Consider the following 23,060-nt stretch of genomic DNA (forward strand, 5'->3'; position numbering starts at 1 on the left):
TGCTAGCCATTCTGATTTTGAGTTATTACTCAACATGTTCCTTGTTTAGATTTCACCATACGCTGTTGAAGTCAGGAGCAAAACTGAAATATGAAATAATGTATCATTATAATGCTTATTAGATTCAGGTGATGCTGTTTGTAATTGTGCCTCAAACTCTCTCTGATTAGTTAGATGATTCTTAGAGATACTGATGGATCTTCTGAAGAGAGAAAAGTAGCAAACAAGCAGTTAATCTTTCAGAATGATTAAGTTTTTTATGAATGTAGAATATTCCCTGAATATTCTGTATCCATTTATCACTACATGAAATGAAGAGTAGATGTCAAAATTTTAGGATGAAGTAGTAGCAATTGAAATAAATGTTTCCAGATATCTTTGCTATTTTGCTATTTATTTATGGAAGTCTTTTCTATATATGAATTTTGGTGTTCTTTTTTTAATAATGGCTTTCGTTTTTTTTTATTACTGTACTGTATGAGATTCTTTCCATTGTTTTCATACATCTAATTTTGAACATTGTACAGCTTCCTCTGAACTTGTTAAGAGGCAAAAAATTGGAAAAACAATTGCTTTGTGTGAGTATCTGTAGAAACTGTGTACATAAATAACAATACTTTTTTATAAGTAAGCATTCATGAGATTTTTATATTTCAGCTTGTCTGGTTCCAGTTAAACAGCCTCCTGTAAGCAAGACAACCATTGTGATTTTAGAAAATCTGGAGAGAGCATCTTTATCTGAATTACTCGGAGATTTTCTGGCACCTCTTGAGAATCGTAGTTCAGAAAACTCTTGCACTATTCAAAGAGGTATTTAAAGAACTTGAGTTGAATAAATGTTTTTATTGCAGATCAGCTGTATTATAATAAGTGAAAAACGGGGAATTTAGAAAAGAAAAATATAATTTGTTCTGTTTTTTTTTTTCTTATATTGAAAAATACAATTGGTTAAATACACCATGTTAAATTTTAAGGGTAATTTATATGTTGTGTTATTTTTTTCTTTCAAATAAAGTGACTGCTTCTTGCTTTTATATGAAATGCAGAAACATTTGAGTATTTCAGTAAAATTTGTAATGGTTCACTTTTAGCAAATGGAGCTTCTGGTGCCTTTTACTTTCATGAGAACTGCTTTTTACTGGGGACAATCGCCAAGTGCCATCTTCATGGATCTGACCTGCTAGTCCAGCAGCACTTCCGTTGGGTTCAGCTTAGGTGGGATGGAGAACCAATGTGTGGCTTGCTTCAGAGGTTTTTAAGAAGGAAGGTTATAAACAAGGTAAGCAGAACTTGAATCAGCTTCTCTGATTTTGTTCTTCACCAAGTCTGAACTGCCTACAGTGGTAATGTCAAAAGCTGATCAGATAACTGAATTATTTCAGGGAAAAAAAAGCAAACCAAAATAAAAACACATTTATTTACAGGAATATATGGAATATCTGTAAATGTTGTGCTTGACTTTAATATAGGAGGGTGTCTGTCTGTGGTTGCCTGGCATTGATTGGCTGCGATAATGATACTGCTTATAGTTACTTATCTGTTGTATGAAATATGCTTAATCATTTTTTTCTTTTTTTGTGTGAGTATGATGAGTAAGAATCTGTTCAGCAAATGTAAAATCCCTCTCTCAAGGAATTTACTTTGTACATCACAAGTAAGATAGTTATATGCTCTGTGTGTATTGTGTAAGCTTTATGCAGCTAAAAGAGTTTTAATAAGCAGTTCAATGGGAAAGAAGGGTGAAAAACACCATTTGGGAGGTCATTTTGAGCCAGTTGGCCTGCTGAAGTTGCAACAAAGTCCAAAAGAGAATAAAGATGGATGCCTGTTTTAAAATGAATAAATAAATGGGGATAGGAAATGAAAAGATAGATGTGGCCAAAAGCAGAACAGTAATTTTGAATGTTATTTGGAAAAAAAAAAACATTCCTGTGTGATAGCAGCTATTGCAGACAGTCAGGCAGTGTTAGAGAATGGGAGGGGGAGTTTAATCAGAACAGCTGCAAAGGAAGATAATCTTGGCAGCAGAGTTTTGGACAGACTTTAAAAGGGAAATTGTTCTAGGAATAGAAAAAACTGTCAGTAGTAAAGAGTCCTGATCTGGGACAGCAGAACTAGTGTCAGTTGAGTGTACAGCTGTACGTATCTTAGTTATCCTTGGAGATGTCATCCTTTTCACCCTGTGCCACAGTTCTCATCTATAAGAGCTTACTGACTTGGAGAGATCGAAGAGATGAAATTTCAGTCATGATAATGAGAAAGTTTTAAAACAGTCCTAAATATTCTTTGATTACCAGAAACAGGGATACAGAATATAAATAGAGAGTAAAGTGGAATGTATCAATTAAACTCTTAACAGATTATTTAGATTACATTTTTTTCAGGATCTTTTTAGTCATGTTTACTTTTATTCTGCAAGTGTTAAATCTTTATGTCTGTACTGATGTGGTAGGCAGAAACCATGAGTCACTGTCTGGCTGAGGGTCTGAATGGTTTCCAGACTCCTTGCAAAGAATGACAGCAAGTAGCAATTGCGTGTGGGCAAGGAGGTGGGATGGTTGAAACTGCTGTCTTGCAAACACACAGTAGTGTTGAAATGAGATATAGACCAGAGGACAGTGCAATATGAGTGCGTATCAGAATTCTCCATGCACTTGAGGAGAAAAGCTTAAGAATAAAACCTACGCTGGAGAAGATCTAAAGTGGGATCTAAGCCTGATCTAAGGACAGGAGCACTTTGATTCTAGATCATTTGAGATGAGAGAGAAGGACTTGTCCTCAGCTGAGCACAAGGCCAAGCAATACACTAAAGCAGGTAATTGCAGGAGCAGTGGTGTTCTGACTTGGTCACAGACATGGCTTGGATCAAAATTCCTCTACCAAACTGCTTTACCTACCAGAATGATGATAGCATTGTGTGCCATGTCATCTTCAGACTATTTTATTTATGCTAAAAGCAGTCCTTAGTCTCATAGGATAGAGACTAACAATGTGAAAAGTACCTCTGACTAGCAGAATTTGGATAGCAGTCTCATTAAGGTTTCTTCTCTAAAGCATGTATTCTGATGGTGACTGTTTTAAGGGAAAAAATACAACAAAACAGATGAATTTATTTTTAAAACCTGATGGAAAATAAAAGCAGTAGACTATTTTAAAGTTCTTTGCTCTGTGTTCTAATAACTATTTTATGCCTTAATGTTAATGTTCTCAGATGAAAAGTTCTTTTTCTCCTTGTTTCATTAGGATACATGGGAATAGTTTAAGTATTTTTCTCTATTAACATTAAACTGTTCAGCTGTAGATTCTGTGGGAGCTATTCAAGGAGCTCTGGCTTCAGTGCTAATACTGCATCTTTTAAAGCTTCTTCTAATTCAAACTGTTCCAGAATATAATCCTAGAACTAGGATGATGAGGACTAATTTGGACTCACATGAGCTAAAAGATTTTTTCTGGACAAAAGATTTTTCCTTTAACAAGGAAAATTCCTTCATTGCTACTAAATATAAGACCAAGTTAGAAATCCACTGAGTACGTGCCTGGATCAGGCATTCCTGTTCAGTGGGATGGTGTATTCTTTTTTATGCTCAACTTTTATTATATATATTGCATATGGTAGATGCCTGTTGTATCACTAATCTTAAACATCACATAAAATAAAGTGCACTCCAACTTGTTTCTTTGTTTCCTACATGAGAATAGAAGCATGTCAGTTTGTTGATAAGGAGACATAGTTGGGGAAATAAGAATATAACAAGATTTCAGTATACTCCATGAGAAAGATTGAGCAGTTACTGTTTGCACTTGACTTTTATGATAGGAGAGGGAAAAAAAGGTTGGGGGGGAACCAGGCAAGTTTTCCTGTGGTGTTCAAGGGAAGTGTTTGCAGCAGAGATCTAAAATTGTGTCAACGTTCCTTTCTCTTTCTGCAGTTCAGAGGCAAACTACCTCCTCCATGTGATCCTGTGTGCAAGATCATAGACTGGATTCTCGCCGTTTGGCACCAGCTGAACTCTTGCTTATCTCGTCTCGGAGCGCCTGAAGCTCTCATGGGGCCAAAACATTTCTTCTCTTGTCCAGTGGTGCCAGGGCATGGCCAAGCAACAGTGAAGTAAGATTCCTGTTTCCTGTTTAACACTGTTCAGTGCCACCTACATACTTATTACAAATGTAGTGATTATTTTTCTCCCCAAACTCATCTGACTCAGCATCCTTGGAAGTATTTAAGTGCAAGTTAGTGAAAGCTAACTAATCCCTGTAACGTCTTTTACAACGGTGACATGCCACCTCACTCTTCATTTTAACACAGTTTTTGTCTACTAATAATCAATTATTATCAATTTCAACTCTTTGAAAGGGTAGATAATAGCAGGACAAGGGGAAATGGTTTTAAGTTGAAGGAGAGAAGATTTAGGTTGGATGTCAGGTGAAGTTCTTTACTATGAGAGTGGTGATGTGCTGGAACAGGCTGCCCAGAGACGTTGTGGATGCCCCATCCCTAGAGGTGTCCAAGGCCAGGTTGGATGGGGCCCTGGACAGCCTGATCTAGTAATGAATGGGGAGGTTGGTGGCCCTGCCTGTGGTTTGGGGGTTGGAAATTCATGATCCTTGAGGTCCCTTCCAACCCTGGCCACTCTGTGATTCTGTGATAATTAAAAAGTACAGCTGCAGTGAGTGCTTACTAGCCACTTCTAATTTAGCTGCACAACGCCTAACAGTAAAGTCATGTAACTAGAAATAACTAAATGTAATTAGCAACTCAGTGGTAGGTGTCAGTTCAGTCTATTAGCCACTCCTGTCCCCTCGCCCCTCCTCTGCACTGCTATTCTGCTGCTTTTTGCATTTGTTAAAACTTCACTGATTCATTGTATATGTATGTATATACTATGTATATTAACATAGTAGACAGCTATCTAGAAACTGAATTTGTTGAGCTGGCTGTTAGCACAGGGTAAGTGGTAAAACCAGCAGCTGGGAAGAGGGGGAACAGGAAACTGTTTCGTGCTGTGTGCTGGTTCACGTATTTCACATGTTTTGGAGCATAGGCTGAATAAATGAGGAAAATTTTGGCAACTTTTTTTCCCTTGTTTTTGATCTAGAGAATTAATGATGATATTTCAACAGGAAAGAGATTCTTTTCACAGCTTATTTTCAGGGGTGGAGGATGTTATATCTTTCCAAAATATCAGTTGTATCAAAGCACTGGGGAGTTGATCAAGATGTGCACAAATGAAAACCAAACATAGGACTGAATTTAAACACTGGGTGGGAATATAATTTAAGACAGGATAGCACTGTACAGCCCATCAACAGTCAACTGTTAGATTAAATGAGCTAAACTAATTTGTATCTTTGCAACATTCATTTCTGACCATTCATGTTAGCAGTATTGCAGAATGTCAGAAGTTTACATAACTTCACCTCTCACCTTCTGCCTATAGTTCAGCAGTTACAGTATACTGGTGTTTACTTTCTTAAGCTGTTAGAAGCAAACTCTAGACACATGGAATGGTGCCTATAACATGCTGGCTTCCAGGAACATCTTAAATATATATTGTACAACTTATTTTATTAACAGTGCCAATTATTTTGCTGAGTAACACAATTTTTATCAATCTTATCTCAGCACTTTGTTGCACGGCTATATGTCACAGATTTTTGGTCTTATGTTTCATAACTAACCAAAAAATATATAGGAAATGACTCATGCATTCTAGAAAAAAAAAAAGGAGAAAAAGGAGTTGAATTTGATTTTTAAAAGTTTATTATAGATGTGAGATGTGCCTTACTCCTGATGCTCCTAGCTGTTTTCCCTCGAGAACTGTAAGCTGTGACAACTGTCATTTATTTATTACCTACTACACATTTTTTCTTCACTTCTGTGCTAAAAGGGTGTAATATTTCTCTCTTAAGCTAAAATCCCACAAGAACCATGTCCCATCAAATCAATTTTTTGTAATCAGACCCAGTCTCTAAACCAGACAATCTGAAAAATCCACGGCATCCTGGAAACACAGTTCATCATAGATCAAATAAACAAAACAAGAGTGAGAGAGATGCAGCTGTACGAATAGAAAGGTCTTGTAAGCTGGGCAAGCTTGGAAATGGAAGAGTACTGGAAAGGATGCAATCATGACTGAATAGCTTCTTTTTTCTACCCTGGCAGCAAATATGCAGTGAGTGAACACCTGCAAACATGGAAACTTCTCCATGCACTGACAAAGGTGAAAAGTTTTTGTTGTTGATGGGACAGGTGTTTCTGGTGCTTGCACATCTTTCTGAGATGTTCTTTAAGCCCTACAGCCTTCAGCCTATGCACAAAAAGGATATTTTATGCTGGTGTTTGAAGGAGGAATCAGATGGTGAAGAGTTTGCCAAAGCAATGTGGAAAAAAAAACTTGGTCAAGCTTTTAAATATAAAGCAAATAAATGAAATCTGCCTTAATCAAATCAGTACCTTGCTGATATGGAATATAACGTTCAAAAACTATGAACTTCCTGAAAGCACAAAATCTAATACATTACCTGAAATATAAAATCTGGAGTTTTCTTCATTTTCTCTCAGGTTAAAGGATTGTTTGTGTATCATCTACAGGTGGATGTCCAAGTTATGGAATGTTGTGATAGCTCCCAGAGTTCAAGAAGCAATACTCTCCAGAGCCTCTGTAAAAAGACCGTCTGTACCAGGGCAAACAATAGCCAAAAAAAATCCTAGCCAAGGTCAACAGGCTGTTGTTAAAGCTGCTCTCAGTATCTTGCTAAATAAAGCCGTTTTGCATGGTTGTCCTCTACCCAGAACAGGTAAGTGTGAGCAGTGTGGAAAGCAAGCGACTATACGTTGCCAAAGTGAAGCTTTCAAATGTTTGGTTCCTTTTATAAAATTTCCATGAAACTTAATTTTAGTTATGATGGGGGGAATGTTGTTAAAAGCTAGCGTGGATATACATAGTAATCAAAGAAACACTCTTTGCAACACTTTGGTTCTTTTTAACCGTGTTCTATTCTTGTTTCAGAGTTAGATAATTACATAGCAGATTTTAAGGGTGGAAATTTTCCCTTATCCATGGTTTCAAGCTACAAAAACTGTAGTAAGAAAAGAGGAGAGAATGCTTCTTGGAGAAAAGTGAGCACAAGTCCTCGCAAAAAGTCAGGCCACTTATCCTCCCAGTCATGGAACAAGCAGGATATAAGTAGTGAAGGTAAAGTTTTCTGTTTTGAATTGTGGGGGAAAAGAGTGTGGGGTATAAACTGGGTAACTTTTTGCACATAACAAAATAATTTTCTATTAAATAGCACTTGTGGTTTTGTTTACTGGTTTAAAAAAATATTCACCTTTTCTTCAAGTTTTTTCTTTGTGGCTATGAAGTATCCTAATTCTTCCCTAGTTTGTTCTAATGCCCTTCCTGTTGTCTGATAGTGAGGCAGGCCTTGGCTCAGATGATGGGAGATAGAGCAGTGGTTTTGCATCATACTGCCTACAGTGATCTTCCTCACTCCTAGATGTGAGAAGACTTCATGACTTGATTGTTTCCTCCAGCCCTTCAATCTGATTTGTGACACATACAGAATGCTTTGGGGTTTTGTTTTGCTTTTTCTGCATACATGTGAAAGTTATATTAGTAGCTGACACTTCTGAAATATCTTTTCACCTCAAGATCATAAGCCATCTAACAGGCAGTTATTATGAACACCTGTCATCTGGATATATGTAGATGCAGTATTTGTTCTTTTATGAGTACACATCTATCTGGGAGGAAAAAACAGGAAAACTTGTAGAGGACATAATCAAATTACTTACTTCTGCTTTTAGAGAAGCTTTCCCTCCCCCATTTTATAAACAGTAAGATTCTAACCTCAATTAACTTTATATAGGTCTGCAGTACTGATGTTTAGTACTTAATGTTAAATTGAACTCAGCTCTTCCTCTGAAAGAAGTCTGCTTTAGCTGAACTGCAAATCTAACGTCTCAGTTCTGCTTTTTAGTTCACTTGTGAGTAAATCTAATCCCACTAAGAGGATTTGAAGAACTCAAATGAACATAACCTGGAGTAGGATGGTTGAATGTACTTTGGACCTGGAGATATTTCTGAAAGCAAGTTAATAATTGTCAAAAAAAAAAAAAGCATATTGATTTTTAGTTAGAGTAGCCTTTAATTCCTATGCTTTTCCTATTCCAAGTAAGGGTAGGTTGTGTTGTTGTTATTTTTAATGAAGTTAACTCTTTTCCCATTAATGAGTGGCTTCTGTCTGAGAGAACCAGTAGGTGTGGATCAGGTGCCTCACTCTTGAACTCCTATTCTGTATTCCACAAAAGCACTGGGCATCGCTGCCATCTTAGCTGTTCCATATGGCCCTACAGCCACTCTAACACATTTCAAGGAAAGTATTACAATCCTTAGAAGACTCAATTGATGTAAGAAGCCAGTAAATAGCTAAACTTTTCCCCATTTATTACACATTTAATAATTCAGGATTTAACGAACATAATAATCCACTAATAAGTCAACCTCTTTTTTCTGCAGGTATAAAATCCAAGACTGTGTTGCAACCGAACTGTAAGAAAAGAGCTTCTCTTGCCACTAAGTAAGTGGCCCGGCATCCATGGCATGTGCAACACTTAGAAAACAATAAGGATGTTGAAATTGTAACCCTGCACGTTACAGTGAATAGCTGAAGAGGTTGTGCATGATAATGTTTTGGTTTTACATCTGAAGAAAAGATTCAGATTCAACAATCTGAAGAAAGATTTTCAATTTCATGTTGAGAGAAAACAAAATTTGCATAGTTCAGTTTTTAGAATCCATTTCTGGAATTCAAACCTTGCACCTCTTCATGTTCTTTTTATGTAACAGAATAGCCTATGACTATTACGTAAATTCTCTGCCACAAATACTCTGCCACAAAAAGCCAACCTTAGGCTTTTTTCACATGGCATTACGACAAAAAAAAAAAACCTCTCCTCTAGCTCTTCTAGCTTACTGAATGAAAATGTGCAGTTTCTTACATGCAGTTAGTTCATACAGTCCAATTAATACTGAGTTTCTCAATTAAAAAGTATGCATAGGGATAATAGGGTGACAGGGAGCTGTACCTGAGATCTTACTTCCATCTGAAAACTTGATTCCACCACATTCACAAATTCACAGGTACAAACAGTGCAGAATTCTTTATATTTCCAGTACGTTGACTTTTTTAAAGTCTAGGTGCTTGGAATTAAGTCCAAAAAAAGAGATGAAAATGAAATTGATTGCTCCATTTAAAAAAAAAAGAGGAGTCTTTGAACACAGAGGTTAAAAGAGTCCTCTGTTAAAATTTCAGAATGGAGAGAAGAATTTGAATAGAAATGACATTTATTAAGATATAGCAAATATTTACAACTGTTACTGCTACCAAGTTAGATATTTTGTTCCTTTGGTGGTCTTAAAAATATTTGGAAAAAAAATTCTATTTTTCAGTTTTGTATAGCATTTATTTTAAAACTCTGCACAATGGCTTAATTTTCATTGTTCTCCCTCTTGGTTTGTTTGTGTTGTTGTTCCTGCTGTTGTTTTTTCACTAGATCTTCAGAGCAAGATCAATTGAGAACATTGAATCTAGAGCAAAGGCTGTCCCTTGGTTCTGATGATGAAGTAGATCTTGTGCAGGAACTTCAAAGTATGTGCTCCAGCAAATCTGAGCCTGATATAAGCAAGGTAAGCACAAGGTTCTTAAATAATTTACATCATTTATGGAGCTGTTTGCTAAATGGTTAAAATAATTTTTTTATTTACAGACACTACTTGAACTGAAGAAAATTATAAAGCTATTTGGCAATAATCCCAAGTCAACTAATAAATTGTACATTTGAAGAAGACTGTTCTGGTTTAATATGTGTTATTTTAAATTACACCCTCACTGTCTTGAATCATAGAGGTTTTTGCATTAGAGGCTAAAATGTATTAGTCCATAAGTACTAGAGACAGTAGCATTCTCTGCATTATTGTTCATCTTTCTCTGGGAAACTTTTTTACAGTCTTAAAAGACCTAGAAAGGGTTTCCCCATAGGCATTTCACATTTTGTTTCTTGTAATCCCATTAGGCATCAGAGAACTGGTTTTAAGCTCATCTGCTATGCAGCAAAATTAAGTTTTGTTGCCCCACACAAGAAAGAATGGATTGACAATATTCTTTTCCTACAAAAATAGGAAAGAGGCTTGAAAGACTTCCAAATTTGGGTTTTAAGTGACTGTGGAAGGCTTTTTGGAGCAGAGGGTAGAAACATGGATCTTACCTTTCCTTCCACACCAAAAGCTTCCAGAGCTCCCTGTAGCTGTGCCTATGTATTCTTTTCCAGGTTCCCCTGCTAGCAGTGTTCACACTGCAGTAGTTGATTCATTATTTTGAAACACAAAGCAAGCACTCTTCTTCAGTCCAAGCCTGTTGTCAACTCAGGCTGTCCATTGTATCCTCTAGATTCTCCTTGAACAGCAGTTCCATTAGTTTTACCTTATTAAGCAAGCTGCTTGTTCTTAGAAAATAACCACATTTTTATTAAGAAATGTATGTTTGGGAAGATTTCTCAACCTGTTTAATTACATCCTTCGTTATGTTTTTTTTTGTTGTTGTTGTTGGTTTCAGGGTCATTATTTGGTTGTGGAATTTTTTTTAGTCTTTGATTGATTTTATTATTTTTAGTTTAAAACTTACAACATTTGTGTGAGTTGCATGGCCCACGCTGGTCAGATAATCCTTAGTCAGCACTTGACAATATGGGATGTGCTAAAGAAATGGCAATGAACTTAAAATTGTGTTTAATAACATTTAAAATGCAATTGCTGGTTGTTGACAATTCAAGGAAATGTGGGTTAAATGAGGAAGGAGATAGATGTCACTGTCTTTTGTTCAGTTTCCTCATCGTGGGTGGAACCATCCATGATTGTAATTTCTGTTGTTAATTCCCCAGCTGCCTAGTAGAGCTTACAGAAGTAAAGATGCTGTTGCATGTTTGCTTTGTGTGAGGTAATTCTAGGCTGCCATCAAAATAAGTGCGTCAGCTTTCTAATTTGCTCTTTCACTGTATGTTCCTGCCACCCCTGTTGTGATGGGATTGAGTACTTTTGCAGTTGCAGAGTGAATCGGGTCAGCTCACCCCAGGACAATATATCAGGGTTTCACTGAGATCAGAAGGCTGATCATATTGTATCTTTTTCTGCATGGTCACAAGTTTTGATGGAAAATATCAGGAAAGAAATGTGATGGGAGAAGGAGAACGCGATCATTCCTTTCTGGAACGTCCTTGGAGCAAGTTAAACTCTTTGGATGTTTGTGCATAACATCAAACGGAAACTACCAGATTACTGAGTCAGAAAACAGAAACATAATTTCTGCTGTGAATAAATCTTCTTCTTTTTCTTATCTTTTTTTTAGATTGCAGATTCTAAGGATGCGCTACTGATGTTCAGTAACTCTCAGAACAATCCTGTATTTTCAGCAAGTGGTACTAACCCAAGTAAAACAATGAAACAAAAGGTAGGTAAGAATTTTATAGCAGGGTAGGGAAGGTGAATAAAGTTCAGGTGTCTCTAAAATCTGAGTTGTTGATTAGATCCCAAGAGTTAGGGTTCCAATGCCCTGTTTATTGCAAGAATAAACTGTCACCATTCTTAGGAAACTTGGTGGCACACCATGCCAAGTTTTCTCCATGTGTCTTAATGGAAATTAAAGATTCATTAAACAGTGGATATATTTATTTCATAGTTTTCATGTTTATACAAAGCCTAGGCCAAGTATCCTTAACATTCCTTCAGCTTTGTAAGGCCTGGTTTCATTTGATTATTATTTTTTTAACAGTTAAAGCTATTTAATAAGTTTGCAAAAGCTGAAAGCTTTCTGAAATTCTTAATTTAAAATTGCTGGGTCATGGTTTATTTTTAAACCATCTTCTGCAGTGATTACCAGTGATTACTACCTAGCTATCTGTTCCTGTACAGTTGTCTTGGCATATTATTTATGAGAGATCAAAATAAGCCCGTTGTTACAAAGTTGGTGCTTCTGAGAAAAAGTAGTCTAAATGTGAACAAACTTTACTAACTGAAGGGCAGTTCCAGAGTGGGAAGGTGCATTGAATACTGCTGGAAGATAGAACAGATCCACTAACTTTTTTTCTTCTCAGAAATGGAAAATAATCATTTGTGGTTTCTAGACATGTTTACGATAAAATACACCCACTTTCATTTCCTTTTTTTTTTTTTTAATGATAAATTCCTTTTTTTTCCCGTTTTTTAAACAATGAGAGAGCTTTTGAGCATACAGCTCAATTAACCTTAACCAGTACAGAGTCTGTTCTCTATGTTCTCTCAGTAGGCATTGGGTTCCTCTAGAGGTCAATGCAGACACTTTGTCTGATGGCAATAAATTGTTTTCTGGAAGCACTCTGCCTATTCTCTGCAGCTACAATGAATCATAGAATGGCTTGGGTTGGAAGGGACCCCAAGGATCATCAATAAAGAAGCCCTGCAAATAGTTTAACTTGTGCACCTAGGCATTAAAAAGCTAGTTAGATAAGATGACATATTTATCATCATCTTTTTTCGCATTCAAATATTTAAATTGTTAAAAACATTTCCTGTAATTTTACTGAAAACCCAGAAGACAGACTCCACTGAATGGCAACAATTTTAGTATTGAAGACACACATTTAGATGTACAGCTTTTGAGTGTTTCTCTGAACATTCAGTTCAGACAGTCCAAACCAGAGCTTATATAGTAATGATGATTGCATAATTTGATATATGTGTAAAATTTTTCTCGTCGTTTCTTTTCTCTTTTAAAATTCCTGCTAACAGTATAAGACATACCCCCTAAAATTGAGATGTTTGAGATTGATATTTAAGGTTTTTGAATGCCAGTGCAAAAAATCTCATTGAATTCTTTTGGTATTTTAATATGTTTATGATATTTCCATCACAGAAGGAAAAAAAAAAAAGCCATCGTTTGTTCACCAAGTCAGACACTGTCATGTTCATCTGCAAGAGACCATAAATGACAGAGGTTCTGTGAGGGTGGAGGGTTGGCTGGTTGTTTTCCTGCTCTGGCTACAATCACTATTTGAATAAAAATGCTTTCTTTTATCCATAGGATGGAATCCGTCCTCTCAGCAGCAGTCGAACTGTAGAAAGCAGCAAATCAAAGACAGAGCTGGGTGGTTCAAGAGTTAAATCTTTTCTTCCTGTACCGAGAAGTAAAGTCACCCAGACTTCTCAGAGTACTAAAAAAAAGCAGCAGCAGTAATACAAGGCAAATAGAGGCAGATAATGACACAAAAAGAGAGATTTGGAATTTGCACAAAAAAAAAGAACAAATAGAAAAATTTTACAGTAAACCTGCCTACCATATAATTTTCTGTGTTCATAATCTCTATTGCAAAAACCAAGCACTCAAATATGTAAATAGTTTTTATTAAAATAAACTGTTTCCCTGTAATGTAAAGTTTGTACAGGACCACAGTTTCATTTGTATGTAAGTCAGCTGGAAATTATATTGATTTAGATGTCAGAAATGGGCAGCTCTGCCACCTTCATAGATTTCTTTCTGTTACCAAAATGATTCTTGTTTAAATGATAACATTCAGGGGTATTACCACAAGATTCTGTTTGTGTATATACTGTACATAAATATATATTCTATTAAGTTCATGTGTTAAATTGCATTCAGATGAGTTGCACAATGTGTACAGTAACGGCTTAAAGCTATTGTACATGCATTTTAAAGACATGTTTTTATCTTCACTTAATGAAAATCAATGGAATGTGGCAATAACTAAGATGATCGGAAGCGCAGATCAATTACTTTCAGCTCCAAGCCATATTAAATACTTTGATTTCCCCATCCTCTGCCTGCTGAATTGTGATTCTGTTTTTCCCAAGCTTCTCTTCATCTTAAATGTCATGACCTTATGTTACAACTTCTATCTTTTAAGAGAAAAAAAGAGATTGAGAAATTAAAATGCAATAAAAGTTATTTTTCTCAGACTCTTATTCTTTGATAAATTGAAGACAATGTGGTCATTTATTAACTTAGCCTTTATTTTTTACTATTAGGAAATTTATATGCTTCATTAGTGTTTTAAGAGTATCCAAGAGATAACAGTGTTTTTCAGAGGCAGATTTTACCGAAAAGGAATTTGAGCACAAGCTTAACTGCGGTATTATCAGAGATAATGGAGTAGCGAAAACATGAGTTACTGTGTAATTGTCAGCTTCTATTGTGGACTGAAGATGTAATTGCTGTGAAATGATACTTGAGTTGCAGATAAAATGAAGTCTTGTTCATTTTTTTTCCCCTTACTGAGGTAGAGCATTTTCCTAAGAAGGAAAGTGTCCATGAAGGGAGTATTTTTCTGCTCTCCCCTTACGTAGCTGCCGTTACACAGCTGTGCGTTGCGCACAGAGCAGCACTCCCACCTGGATACCTCACTGGGGAGGTAGTGGAAAACATGGGGTGACCATGAGGTCAGACTTGGTTGTCCTCTGCTGTGTTCTCAGGAGGTGCTTTGGGAACCGTGGGCAGAACATGGCTGTGTGTGTCATCTCCACAGTAGCGTTTGTCTTAAGGTAATTGTGGAAGAGAAAAAAATGACATAACTGTTTCCTAACACTTCACCTTTCTATGTAAAAGTCATCCAAACTCATGTCAATAAAAGTTTTGTATGGCATATTGTCCATCTTTCTGTCTCTTAGTTTGTGTGTCAGTTTTATCTCCCTAACTGTGGCCTAGCAGGAGTTCATGTCTGTAATTATCTTCCTCACTGTGTATTTAGGAAGCACCCTAACTTTCAGTGACCATTGTTGTATTAACACTTGATTTATTTTTATTTTTTTTGCAACAGCAGTGATTACATCCAACTATTCAGTTGCATTATTCAAGGGTGATTTCTGTAGGATTCCATTTTTTGGTATTAATTTTGGTGCTGACAAATGGGACCCTGCTTTTACCATCAGCTGCGCAGCACATGGGTCGCTGTGGAGCACAAGTCTGGAGGCAGCTCTCAGCAATGAGCATCCCTAACTATATATATTCTGACTTGCTTCTAAGCTGGATGTGCTCTGCATTGAGGACACACCTTACAAATGTCCGCCCTCGTTTAGATGAAGAGTTTGCAGTGTGTTTGTGTGGGGCGGACTGAGGCAGTGCCCTAAAACCTGGTTTTAGATGCGCTTTAAGACGATATTGTCTGTAAGGATCAAAAGTCGTTTGTGCTGTGTGCGGAGAGAAAACCTGCAGAGGAGCGGGTGGCTTTGATCATTGGCTCATTGTTTGAAAGTCAAGTCTCTGTTGCTAAATTTAGCGTTGCCTTTCAATCCTCTCATCCTTTCTTCCCAGCCCACTGTCATAATCTCTCTCCGTCTGCATCTGATCCCTGGGTGACTTCTGTCTGCTGTCATTCCAACTGTCTGTCAGTTCAGTGCTGCCTGTGATCTTCATTTGTCTTTGCTCAAATGGTGTTTTGCAGATCTCCAAATTCCATCTGATCTCCAAAGCTGTCCTCTTAGGCACAAAGGCCCCATCCATTCCACAGTTCCAGGGTGGGTTTTGCATTTAGGCCCCACCTCCCCACGCTCCTTATATGTGGCTCAGTCCCTTCAACCAGAGCCTGAAAGATCACTCTCATCCACCACTGATGGCGATAAGTCCTAAACTCTCCATCTCTCCACTTTGTCAGTCCGAAAATAAGAGCTCACAGCATGCCTAGGGCAAAACCAAAAGGCTTGAAAACCTCTGGTTGCATTTATAAGGATTATGTTTCAAGACCTAAATCCTAGTGAATAAAATCGGAAGTAATATCATTTATCCTAAGAGCAGGAAATTGATTTTGGAGAACTTGAGGGTTTATAAAGGAATCATGTCACTGAATCACACTGAATGTTGCTTAATGTGCAAGATTTTTAGGCAGCAATTAATTGTCTGTTAGTGAATAATTGGACACACGGCTCCATGTGGGTTTTGGTGCTTTTCTTGTCCAGTGCTGAACAGTGCTAACTCATAGGCAAGCTGTGCCCAGTTAAAATGCCAAGTGGACATCACACAAATGAGGAAAACATTATGCAATAACTTTTTAGATATCTAATAGACCACAAAAAACTGTGAAGTTCTGATCTGATCTTCAGCAATCCATGCTAATTCAGAATCAGTCGGAAGCAATGGCTTCAAAAGGTTTGTTTTCCCAAGCTGCTACGTTTCAGGGAAATGTTCCCTTTGTGGGCAGGGTGGAGGTGTGTGGGCAGGAGGGGTGCAGTGGGGCACTCTGAGCCTGGGGAGAGACGTGGACACCGAGCACTGGATGGTGCTGGTACTGCTGGGCCAGGGCAGGAGGGCCATGGAAATGGGAGAGGTAGAACTCACAGAAAGATTTTGGAGATAGCATAGGCAATCCTTAAATAGAATCTACAGCTGGTAAGGCACCAGTTAAGCAACTGTGCAAGCTGAACTGTTGTTTGGGACAGCAGCCCAGAGAGACACCACTAATGGCGATGATGAAGCTGCTGTGCATGGGGATTTTGTATGCGAGACGTCCAAGGATGGGGGGATGTGCACGTCTGAGTTTGTTTGGGCTGCTCCTGTGTGGCCCTGCCGTCTAAGAGGCCCTTGGTGCTGAGCAAGCCATTTCTGGCTGCCCTCTCCCTGCTCTGTACTTCAGGGGAGCTGCAGATCCTTGGCAGGGCAATTTCACTCTCTTAATCATTTTGGCTTCAAAAATTACAGGCTGCAAAATTAAATATTCCTATTAGTGCTGGACTCACTGCTCCTTGGTTTTTGTTGCACACCTGCACACACACCCGTTAGTACAGATGTGTGCTTTCATAGAATCATTAAGATTGGAAGACACTAAGATCATCCAGCCCATCCATCAGCCCCAGCAGCTGGGAGAAGAGGCTGACCCCCACCTCACCACAACCTCCCTTCAGGCTGCTGTAGAAAACAATAAGGTCACCCTGAGCCTCCTCTTCTCTAGACTGAACTATCTCAGCCACTCTTCATAAAGCCTGTGCTCCACACCCCTCTCAGCTCCATTGCCCTTCTCTGAACCCACTCCAGAGCCTCAATGCCTTTCTTAAAGTGAGGGGCCCAAAACTGAACTCAATACTTGAGGTACGGCCAAAAATAACTGCCTGCTCAGCCCAGCGCCTGCCCTGCTGCTTCGATGGAAAAATCACAGCAAACAACGAGCACTGCTCGTTGGTCAGCGGGCAGGGCCGTGGATACAGATATGGCCGGGCACGGGCAGGGGCAGGGACACGGAGTGAGCCGGCCAGGCGGAGCGGTGCCGGCCCCGCAGCGCCCCCTGCTGGCGGGCGGCAGCGCAGTGCGGGCGCGGACGCGCGGGGCGGTGTAGGGGCGGTGTAGGGGCGGTGTAGGGGCGGTGTAGGGGCGGTGTAGGGGCGGCCTCGGGCTGTGGCGGCCGACAGGGAGCTGCGGGCGGGCTGTGCCGCTGGAGCGGCTGTTTGCGCCGGTCCGAAGCTGCCCTCGGTTTGTGTGAGGGCAATGCGGCACCACAGGTTAGCGGTAACAGAAACACCGTCCCGACGCACAACTTTTTGTACAAATATATTTTTCTTTATAGTACAGAATCACTTTTAAAATACATCATTTCCTTAACAAACGTTGGCAACAATATTAAAATAAATAACATATCCTAGAGAAAGTTCCGTTTCATCATAAAACTTCAAACCAGAAAGTATAAAAATCGGTGTGCAAGTCTCTAAACCGGCTGTGCTGCGCGGGACGCGGCGCGCGGCTCTCGGATCCCCGCGCGGGGCTGCGCCCATCGCTCCCGCGCCCCTCCGGGCCGTACCGAGCAGAGCCGCACCGCCACGCGGCGGAGCGCAGAGCCGGCGGCGCCCGCACGCCGCGAGGGGGGAGGTCAGCCCAGAGCACGCGCGGCTCACAGCCGCGTCTCCTGCACCTCCTCCTCCGTCTCCTCCTGCAGCGCGCAGATCTGCGGCCTGGGCTTGCGCTTGCTGGAGTTGCGGCGGTGCGCGGGAAGCAGCTTGAGGCGGTCGGCGTGGCTGATGGCCTGCCGAAGGGAGCTCTTCTCGCTCAGCAGCTTCTGAATGGATTCGTACTGCCGCATCTTGTTGTCCTCGATCACCTGCGGGGACGTCACACCTTTCAGATGGGCCGTGGCCGCGGGAGGTGCAGCCCGGCTGTCCCCCCACCAACCCTCACGTTCTGTTCTGCACCCGCCCAGATTACACGATAATGCAATATTCAGATGCCTTTACGAATGAAATCAAAGATTCGGACCGTTGAATATTTCCTCAGAAAACCTTTTTCCCTGCATGCCTTTCTATTGCTCAATTTGTGCAGCCATTTCTGCCCTGGCCATGGTAAAGCAGGGCAGGGGGCTGGGACTGGTGGTCTTTAAGGTCCCCTTCAACACAGAGCACTCTATGGCTTGTCAAATGTAACAAAACAACTGTGCAGGAGATGAGGGAAGATGCTCACCAGGAACCGCTGGCATTCCAGGATGGCTTCCAGCCTGTGCTCAGACAGGATCACGGTGCAGTCTGCGAATGCATGCTTCAGTGTTTTCCTGATCACCTGGGAAGTTCTGGAAGGCAAATAATCATTGGCACCCAGACTGCAACATGCATCACTCACAGCCCATACATTTGTGGTATGTAATCATCCAGCTGCATGCCGTGATGCTCAGCAATGGTGCACCTCTGCTGGGAAAGCACTCATCTGCTCTAATGTGAAGGTGTAACTGAACTTCTCTGACACTCCATTGCAGAAATGCCACCATCTCTAACAATGCCACCCTGCACTGGCATTCTTTGGACTTAATTTATGCTCTTGCTGTCTGGGCTGGAGATAAGTCAGCTTGGAGTGCTGAGCTCATGATGATAATCCCAGCCCAATGCAAGCTTTGGGGGATAGAGTTGCTCCCCTTTGGTAACAATTACAGCACCCACCATGCTGAAGTGTTTCCATTGCCTTGCACTGTGACGGTAACACAACAGCAAGGAACAGTGAGTTACAGCAGGCACTGAGCAGAGACAGAAGAACATCTGAAGCTTCTGAACCCTGTGTTTGACACTGCCTGATTTCTAGCCCTCGAACGCAAGGCCACATGGACCAAGTGTGACCAGCGCCCTGTGGACAGCCCAGCAGCCGTCACTGCGTGTCCCCCTCCTTCCTTCACATAGCCCTGCCAAAGCAGGACAGCTAGCATGGCTGAGCTGTAGCTGACACAGCAGAAATGAGTTGCTGTCCTGCCGGAAGCCAGCTTGAAAAGTGTATTTCTCCGAGGTGGCACATTTAGTGCAACCCTTTTCCCCAAGGTCTGTTCCTGAAGCTGAAATCAGGCTCAGCAGCAGACCTGAGGAGTTACCGAAGGTTTCTTTAGGAGGTGCTGCCTCACTGGTTTTTGGATTTCATATTAGAACACGTGAACAAAACGTACATAGGGTCCAGGTGAGCACTGGGTTCGTCCAGCAGCAGGATTTTAGCCTTACTGAGAACGGACCGGGCAAGGCACATCAACTGCTTGTGCCCATGACTGAGGACACAGCCTCCATCCACAAGAACGAAATCCAGCTGTCCCGGGAACTGCTCAATCACAGACTTCAGCCCAACCTGCCAGAGAGAAAGAGAAAGGAAAAATGGATGAGGTACAGTTACTGCTGACTGGGGGAGGAACCATACCATATGCCAGGATTTACTCTGGGAAGCTGAGAGTTAATGCTTCGTTTGTTTGTCACACACAATGACTTCTGGCATTTCCACCCAAACTCTCTGAGTTAGCAGAGACAGCATGTGCTCAGAACTTGTGTCCAGAAGTGATGTGTGTCACTGGTAATGTCAAGGAGAGAGATTTCTGAAAGGAAACCAGGCCTCATTGGTTACTAGGAGGGCAAGAAGAAAAACAAGCAAAATTCCCACGCTACTTTACAGCAACGGGGAAAATAACCCCGGTCACCGCGGCGTTGTGTCTATGGCTCTGAGAGCGTTTCCATCTGCTCCTTGTGCTGCCTCAAATGCACTGTGCATGTTCCTCGAGCACCAGTGACAGAATGCTTCAGAGGGCCTTGTGGTGGGAACCTGCTTCACCTGAGCCAGAAACAAACCCAGCACAGGCGGTGGCTCTCGTTTGTTTCTGCCTGTGCCTCTCTTTGCTCTCACTGGGAAGGGCATTGTGTCTGCACCAAAGCCTTGCAGCTTCCTCATGTCCAGTCTGACTCCCTGGCATGGGCTCCCTGGCATTCTCAAAGAAGCATATGTAAAACATGAGAACTGGGAAACATGAGAGATGCATTGCTCCAAAATACATTATAAAAGTGCAGTGCACCTCACAGCTCATGAAGAGCCCCCCTTGGATTTTTGAAATATGACTGATCTGCCATTTATTTTCATTCCAAGGCAAAAAAAAAAAAAAAAAAAAAATAGAATTATTGCTTTGCATTTCCTTTTTACATGGAAACCATATTAAATGGTGGTGTGTAGGTATGTATAGTATTTTTGAAGTCCATACTTCTATTTATAAGCAAATCAAGGTCACTGCATTGTTTCTCACTCCTCTTTCAAATATAACTCCTGCTCTTTAATGAAATTCTGCAGCAGGTTTTCAGTTGGAGATGTTGCTTTCTTCTTAAATCTGTGCGATGTCTCTCTGTACATCTACAGTTCAGACAGCTGACTGCCCGAGGAAAACTTAGCCCCCAAAATTAACACGAGTGTGACAGATTCAGGTGCTGAAATACTGGAGCAATGGAAGTGAAACACCTGACATTTGTTCATACAGGGCCTTGCATCTGCAGCCCAATGCAAGGAACTTAAAAAGTGGCACTGATACTGGCAGTGCTGTCTAAGGCCTCAGCAGCCTATGGGTCAGGGTGAAGCTGGATGTCCGCTTTCTTCCCATGCCCGGCTCCTGAAGTCATGCTGACTCACTGCCTCCACTGAGCCAGATTTCAGGAGCATGAGCTGTGTAAACAATCACATCACTCCTACTGAAAAGTATTAACGGCTCTTTTTTATTTGCTTTGAGTTCTCTTGCCTATTAACTGAAAAACTCTGTGTTGTTACATTTGGATTTGCCAAACTCCTTAGTGATAAATAATTAAAAAAAAAAATTTCTCACTGTTACAAATAAGGTTTAGCTCTTTAAAATCCCAGGGTTAGCTCTCACACACCACCCATCCAAAGCAGAACTAGAACTCACTTTTATTCCACAGAGGGAATATTAATCCCCCCCCAGTCTCAGGGCATCAGGGAAACACAGCATTGCTTCCCTGTCTCTTGTAGCACCAGCTAAAAAGCTCCTGTCACTCCATTTCACCAAAAGTGTTGTGATGTACGTACTTGACAGTAAATTGTGCATTGAAAGTGGCTACTTTCCCCTTTTTCAAACGTGAAAGGAGTTATATAAACCTCAGAGAAGCAGAGACAAAGTCAGCCTCCTGGGTGGGAACAAGGAAGCTTTCAGATTAACTCCCACGTTTGTACACATTTTATGATACTTGAGACTTGCTACGGACAAGGAAGAGGGAAGCAGTTTATTAAGTCATCTGTGCCTTAGAAGGAGACATCTGCTTTCTAGGTTGAAGCATTCCCTCTTCTGTACCTCTTAGCTGGCTTTTCTTAGGGCATTATTTACACCCATGCAACCTATTAAACGCTATCAGCACCAATAGGTGGCATCTTACACCCATAATGTGTTTGCTCTCTAGATGGAAACAGAGCTGGAAAAAATCTGATATCGGGGAATTTGAAAACAAAAATGTTGCTAAAACCTCAATATAAAATTAGAAGAAAGAAAACCTTCAGGGTTTCTAATATTTCCTAATATTTTATTTCCACGAAGGAGGCTGCTGGCTGTGACACAAACTGTACATGAGCCCAAATGTGAAGTCAGAGAGCGCTGCCTACCAGCCAGCTGTAAGCCAGACTGAGAGCTGCAACAACCGGAAAATCTTTCAATGAAAGATCCTTACAAGCTGAGTCTAAGTATTTCCTATTGCAGTAATACCAGTCTTTTATTTCTAGCACTGACCACAGACATTTCTCACTTCTCTCTGGCCTCTTAGACGTTCGCCAGTCATCTTCAACACTGCAGTTGAAAAATTTCATGTATTTGGCAAAGCATTAAAGTGACAAAAGATTACAAGACTCCTGCGTCATCAGCTCACTGACTTCTTTTCTCTCAGGGTCATGTAGCCAAGCCAAAGAGAGAGCCTCACCTGTGCTCAGTCACTGCATGAAGAGCTGTACGGAAGTTTATCTTTGTGTTTCCTTATTACCCCATAAAAAATCGCCTTTGTCAAAGTTAGGGATTAAAAGGTTTATGGCTTTCTGTTATCTTTTCTCAGCACTTTGTTTCAAAGCCTTTATATAAATTTAGCATACGTTAACCACTTGTCCTGCATTGCACTGCGGTGCAGGCACCTCAGCAGAGGGAAACAAGAAACACACTGAGCAGTTTTACCTCCTCTGCAACTTTCCATATTTCTTCATCGTTCCATTGCCCATAAGGATCCAAATTCTTCCGAAAAGTTCCAGAAAATATGAAGACTTTCTATAAGAAAGAAGATGTACAGGTGGATATATACAGGTGGAACACTATGTGAGACGTTGTAAATTGTAAAGCGTACAGCGACAAAAAATAACCTTCTGTCATTATCAGATAAAACTTACTAAACGTTTTATACAATTTTGGAAAATGCTGTTCAAAAAAAAGGGGAGGGAGTTAATCAAAGAATCACAGAATGACCCGGGTTGGAAGGGACCTCTAGGATCATGAATCTCCAACCCCCAAACCACAGGCAGGGCCCCCAGTCTCCCCATTTAATACTAGACCAGGTTGCCCAGGGCCCCAATCAACCTGGCCTTGAACATCTCCAAGGATGGGGCATCCACAGCTTCTCTGAGCAGCCTGTTCCAGCACCTCACCACTCTCTCTGTAAAGAACTTCCCCCTGACATCCAACCTAAATCTTCTCTCCTTCAACTTAAAACCATTTTCCCTTGTCCTGCCACTATCTACCCTTTCAAAGAGTTGACTCCCCTCCTGTTTAGGTACTGAAA

At 40.5% G+C, this 23,060-nt stretch overlaps 2 protein-coding genes across 2 annotated transcripts in view; one reads left to right on the forward strand and one right to left on the reverse strand.

Annotated features, from left to right (window-relative positions):
- CTTNBP2 (cortactin binding protein 2) overlaps nucleotides 1-13,357 on the forward strand; it is an 80,956-nt gene extending 67,599 nt beyond the window's left edge. Inside the window, exons 15-23 of the mRNA XM_031615368.2 lie at nucleotides 658-810; nucleotides 1,092-1,279; nucleotides 3,930-4,108; nucleotides 6,593-6,798; nucleotides 7,011-7,196; nucleotides 8,520-8,580; nucleotides 9,557-9,689; nucleotides 11,404-11,505; nucleotides 13,114-13,357. Of these exons, the coding sequence (XP_031471228.2) occupies nucleotides 658-810; nucleotides 1,092-1,279; nucleotides 3,930-4,108; nucleotides 6,593-6,798; nucleotides 7,011-7,196; nucleotides 8,520-8,580; nucleotides 9,557-9,689; nucleotides 11,404-11,505; nucleotides 13,114-13,266 (1,361 nt within the window). The 3' untranslated portion in view covers nucleotides 13,267-13,357. The remainder of the gene's footprint in view (nucleotides 1-657; nucleotides 811-1,091; nucleotides 1,280-3,929; nucleotides 4,109-6,592; nucleotides 6,799-7,010; nucleotides 7,197-8,519; nucleotides 8,581-9,556; nucleotides 9,690-11,403; nucleotides 11,506-13,113) is intronic.
- Nucleotides 13,358-17,461: 4,104 nt separating this feature from the next.
- Nucleotides 17,462-23,060, reverse strand: part of CFTR (CF transmembrane conductance regulator) — an 85,217-nt gene continuing 79,618 nt past the window's right edge. The window contains exons 24-27 of the mRNA XM_031615378.2: nucleotides 22,463-22,552; nucleotides 19,442-19,614; nucleotides 18,481-18,586; nucleotides 17,462-18,124 (exon numbers count right to left, since the gene is read on the reverse strand). Coding sequence (XP_031471238.2) covers nucleotides 17,918-18,124; nucleotides 18,481-18,586; nucleotides 19,442-19,614; nucleotides 22,463-22,552 — 576 coding nt within the window. The 3' untranslated portion in view covers nucleotides 17,462-17,917. The remainder of the gene's footprint in view (nucleotides 18,125-18,480; nucleotides 18,587-19,441; nucleotides 19,615-22,462; nucleotides 22,553-23,060) is intronic.

Source organism: Phasianus colchicus, chromosome 1, assembly GCF_987193195.1.
Source record: "Phasianus colchicus chromosome 1, bPhaCol1.hap1.1, whole genome shotgun sequence".
NCBI classification, from domain to species: Eukaryota; Metazoa; Chordata; class Aves; order Galliformes; family Phasianidae; genus Phasianus; species Phasianus colchicus.